We start from the raw sequence: 5382 nt of genomic DNA, 5'->3' as shown, positions 1-5382 counted from the left end.
TAGACTACGAATACTTTAGGTCTAATGTATTGAATGAAACTGACAAAATCCTTCACTTGGTACTTACACATAACAAAACTGTACAATGAAATAATAACAAATACCAAAACTTCAGAACATCCCAAAAACAACAATACACCAATGCTGGAAATTTAGACTAAATACAGACCAAAGGGGTGACAAGCAAGATTGGGGTAACAAAATGCAACTTGAATAATGCTTTAGCGGGGACGTTGAAGTAGAGTCAAACCATGTTAGCTTTGTCTACCCTGACCTCACATGGCTTGCAAAAAGTTACAGCGAAGCAGATGTGCACTGCTTGCTCCATCCCCTCCCTACCTCAGTTTCAACTTTAACTTCTTGTCTCCTAGCACATATTTCAAGTTGATTTGCAAGGAACTTGCTAATAGTTTCAAGATTTTATGAGGTAACTGTGCTCATATCCCTGATTGATCTGTTATATTTCATGTGGCTTTTAACAAGTTGGCCAGATGCAATGGCAGACATCAGTGACAGCTCCCCAGCCAATACAGAACCGGCCACTATGGCTGCCAGGAGCCTTGAGTTGGATGCAGGGGATTCTCTGCATGCACCCTTAACACCGAGCAGATTCAGGCATGCCGATTGAGAAGCAAGTTGAGTCCCACCACCAACAGTACCAACCTAGACAAACCATGCTTGTTTGTCAGAATAAATATTACATCCCAAGTAACAAAGAAATTTTTGCAGTACACAGATTTATCACATATAAAGTGTGACTTGTCACCATATTATAGCTATCAAAGTCAAATATAAACTATAGAATGAAAATTACCTCAATGCACGGCATGGTGACAGATATGTGAAGATCCTTCCCATCATTGATAGCCTCCATCATGGTAATGCAATGAGAACTCTCTATATTTTGTGCTGGATCCTGCCCAGTCGCTATGAAAATGGCAGAGACGATATTGGCAGCATGGGCATTAAACCCACCGAGAGCTCCAGCAATAGCAGAGCCGGTAAGATTCTTGATCATGTTCAGCTCTACAAGAGCAGATACAGAAGTTTTCAATACTTTCGCTACTACTTCACCAGAAATCATTGCTTCACATACAACTGACTTTCCACGCCCTTGAATCCAGTTCACAGCAGCAGGCTTCTTATCAGAACAGAAATTCCCTGCAACATGAGACAAGTAGCAGTCAGTAGAGATGCAAGAGCTTCATGAATGATTACGACAAATACAACAGCTGGCAAATAACCTTCTGTCAGAGTTCACCTAGATATATCTAGGAGCTTAATTTAGAAGCACTTGTTAAATTTTGGCACCTCAAAGCAAGAAATTTGACTTTTTGGGTTTGTGTTAATTTAGAAGCACTTGTTAAATTAGTATTAATTGCAACAAGCCATCATTGGATAAAAGTTACAATAGCTCACCTGATATACCACCTACTTCCATGTCTGGGAACTCATCCTGAAGAAACTCGAGAACGTTCTGAACACCCTTTGATACCATGTTCATTCCCATGGCATCCCCTGTGCCACAGCTGAACCTGATGTAAAGATTTCTCCCTGCAAGTGAGCACTGGATCTTCTGGAGCCTGGCAAATCTGCTTGATCTGCATCCAAATAGGAAGAATATGGAAAGTCAAGAATCTAAAAGATGAACAAGAGAATATTATAACTACTACTAACCCTCAATCTTACAGGGATCTGTATATGAACCATCATTATCCCTGCTGCTCCATTTAGACTCATTTCATTTCAATATTGATTAGATTAGGGGTTTTCTAACTCTAGAGGTTCTCTACATTTCATTCAAATCGCTGAATATACTAAGACTCCAAGTAAATACTGGATATTAGTGCAAGTATGCTAAGCATACCAACTCTTGGCCATTTTCAAAATGGATAAAATATTGCTCCCTACTAGTTGGTATTGCTCATATGAATCTCTTGCTTTTATTGAATTCTATTTTTCGCCAAGTTTGGCATATATTCTAACAACTTTTTGAGCAGTGAAGATCTAAAAAATCAAGTTCATGAAAAAAAAAATGCAGAATTAATGAACTGAAGAGTGTATACAGTAAAGCCAATATCTCATTTCTGAATAAAAAAAAGTCATATTTGCCTAACAGTTATCTGATGTTGATTTAACACCAACATAATCAATAATTATAAAGACTGTATTTTTTTTAACAGCAAGCTGCCAGGAATCTGAAGCTAATGGGGGGTAAATACAGCAGTTTTCAGATAAGAAGAACAAAAAATACAACATTTTTATGGACTAAGAAAGTGACAAGATAAATTTAAAATCTGATATAGAAAGTAACGTTGGAGGAATTAAAATTTTCTGTGGAAAAGGACTTACTTGTTGAAAACCACGGCTAAGGTATCAAAATTAGCAGGTTCCTCCAAGAAGAAGAGTAATTCCGACGCCCTGCTGGCCGTCGGGAACTTCACAACGGGGGCCCTGGTCATGCCGTCCCTGAAAAGAACGCTAGTAGCTCCGCCAGAGGCATAGATAGCTTTACAACCTCTGTTAGTACTGGCAACTAAACACCCTTCTGTAGTTGCCATGGGGACGGAATATTCACATCCGTTAAGCAACAAAGGTCCAGCAATCCCGACTGGAATTTGAACGTACCCTATGGGCATCTCACAGCACTGGCCTAAAATGGACTCGTAATCAAAACCATCAAGAGGCAAACCAGCTAGAGACCTACCCGTTAGCCTCTGAACCGCTTCGCGCCGAATGGAAGCAGCACGGTGACAATCCCCGAGCCGAGATTCGAGGGAATAAGAAGGAATATCACCAGAAACAACAGATTTGACAAGGCCTTCATCGTCTTGAGAGGGAAGAGGTGCGGGAGGATCCATGAATCTAGATACAGAAGTGGAAATGGATGAATTGAGGGCGGCGGAACAAGTAGCAGGGCGGCGATCTTGGTTAAGAAGGAAGCGAGTTTCGTCTTCGTCTTCAATATCCCAGGCGTCGTGAGATGCACGTGCAATAAATGACTGTACGAAATCAATGCCAAAAAAACCGAGGAGGTAAATGAAAGAGGCAATGAGAGAGAGAATGGCAGCGAGTTCGGAGAGAGTGACGACGTGGAGAGGGGTGGAGCTGCGGATCTTATCACGCCAGCGATGGAGAAGGTAATAAGCAACGGAGAAGAAGAGAGTGAAGAAAATGGCGTTGGTTAGGTAGAGAGGGAGAGGAAGAGCATCGGAAGCTTTAGGGGCAGGGGAAGGAGATCGACGAATGGCGGCGGAAGAAGATTTTTGAGGTTGTTTTAGAAGATGGTGATTCCGGTGAGAGGGCTTGGGAGGTCTCCGACGGAGATCCATTCCGGCAGAAAAGAGAAGAAAAGCAAAAAAAATGTTGAAAAGTGGGGAACGGAGGAGCGATGTATTCGGGGAAATTGGAGAGAAGTTATAGTAATGGAGGGAGGGAGAGTAGGGACAGATAACAGCTGAGTATATGCCTGGCACTTCGTTGGGCGCTTTTTTCTACTCTAAACTTTCTCCTAATTATACTTTATTAGTAATTTAATCAAATTATATTTATGTCTATCAATATTTGTAATATTTTATAGTATTGGGTTCTTAATGGGATGGCAATTCGAAATAAATTAATTAGAGACCATGATATTGTTTACTTATTTCCTTACTTAACTAAACAACTCAACTACGGTTTTGTCAGAATTAGAATGTGGCTGTTGTCTTTTGCGTTGGTAAATACAGTACCTAATTTGACATTACATATTATTTCATTTGTCTCAATTACCTCATTATATTCGATCGGATATGTATACTTAATATATACAGGAATAATTTGAATTTCTCTTTCTTAAATAGTTAGGGTACATTAAATTTACTTTGTTGTTACAAAATTGGGTTATATATATTTATTTATCTTTGTTGACTAATACTCACCATTTTTAACATGAATGCGAAGAAAAATGAGACGTAATTTTGACTTTAAACTATGCAAAATAATTTAGATTTCCTGTTATTTTGCTCACCTATGCCACATGTCTATATGAATCATCATCATAGTAATAAGTTATTTGTTGGATATTTTGTAATATAAGATCTTAAATTGAATAGACACATCTGTTTGAGAAAGAACATTATTCTTATGAAAAGTCATATGTTCATAAAAGAACATGAACTTTATGAAAAGTCATCTGTTTATGAAAAAACATGACTCTTATGAAGAGTGATCTCTTAAGTTCTATAAATATAAAGATTCTTTAGAAGTAGCCTAAGGAAAATTTGTATGTAGGGCTTTGTTTTATCCTTGAAGAGAAAGAGAGTTATTTGTATTTGCTCAAATATGTATATGGGCAATATCTCTTTAAAGAAAGTAATTACATGTCTCAAAGCTATCGTCTTCTTCAATTATATTTCCTACTATTTTTTTTCCTAACAATTTTAAAGAGATATTGGTTTGAAGTAGATAAACAAGACTAGATCCTTGAATTCTTGAGGAAGTGGGGCAGTAAGAAAAAAATTATTTGAGTGATTTAAAGTATGATTCTAAGGCAGCAAGTCATATGACAAAAGTGAGTCAACAATGAATCATGAAGGAAATGACATATATCGGGTTCTGCTTTCTTAACTTCTCTTATTCTTTATTTTTGAAATTTTTTATAAATAATTTTTCATAAATGTTAGGATAAATAATTCACTTGTTATGATCTTGAAATGCATTTTAAATAAGTCTAGGAATAACATATTTGGTATGCTTATTATAAATTTGTTATTTGGGACAAAAAAAAAATTCTATTATGGCATAATTGTGTTGCATAAAGATCAAGTGAATTTTATTTTCGAGTTATGAGATTATATATGAATTCTTTATTTTGATGGATAATATCTATACTTGAAAGTTATAAAAATAATTTGAAATTAAGAGAAATGATAATTTTATTAGATTATTTTGTGTTCATTAAAGGTTGAAGACTTTGTCTTCTTATTAAATGCTCATGTGTTATGGTATTGGAATGTTATAAACTTGATAACAAGGTGATCTACTAATGCTAATTAGATGTGCACACAAGTTATGAAAAGAACATTTGAAACATTTAGGGATCGTTTAGTAGGTCGCATTAGAAAAAATAGTCCATGTATTATGTATGGTATTGTTTAGTACTGTGTTTGATAGAAATTTGGGCCTATGTATAACTAATTCATGTATTAGTTATACATCCTACATGGTATTATATGATGTATTACTAATACTTCAATACTATATGAAATATATAAAAGTTGAATTATATGCATTTGAGTTTGTCATAGTATAAGATGCTCGTTATAAAATTGAGAAAATGGTCAAATGACCCCCCAATCTATTAGTCAATTCTCGACTATACACTTATACTTTATGGGGGTC

General features: G+C 36.3%; 1 protein-coding gene across 1 annotated transcript; it reads right to left on the bottom strand.

The window, feature by feature from the left end:
* On the bottom strand, positions 1 to 3332 carry LOC102585007 (3-hydroxy-3-methylglutaryl-coenzyme A reductase 1-like). The gene is made up of 4 exons (XM_006342120.2): positions 2353 to 3332; positions 1420 to 1601; positions 815 to 1161; positions 1 to 663 (listed from the first exon to the last, which is right to left on the bottom strand). The coding sequence occupies exons 1-4, from the start codon at positions 3330 to 3332 to the stop codon at positions 421 to 423; spliced, it is 1752 nt and encodes a 583-aa protein (XP_006342182.1). The 3' UTR covers positions 1 to 420.
* Positions 3333 to 5382: the final 2050 nt, after the last annotated feature.

Source organism: Solanum tuberosum, unplaced genomic scaffold (genome assembly GCF_000226075.1).
Source record: "Solanum tuberosum cultivar DM 1-3 516 R44 unplaced genomic scaffold, SolTub_3.0 scf00032, whole genome shotgun sequence".
NCBI lineage: Eukaryota > Viridiplantae > Streptophyta > Magnoliopsida > Solanales > Solanaceae > Solanum > Solanum tuberosum.
This window is presented reverse-complemented; position numbering and strand designations above follow the sequence as displayed.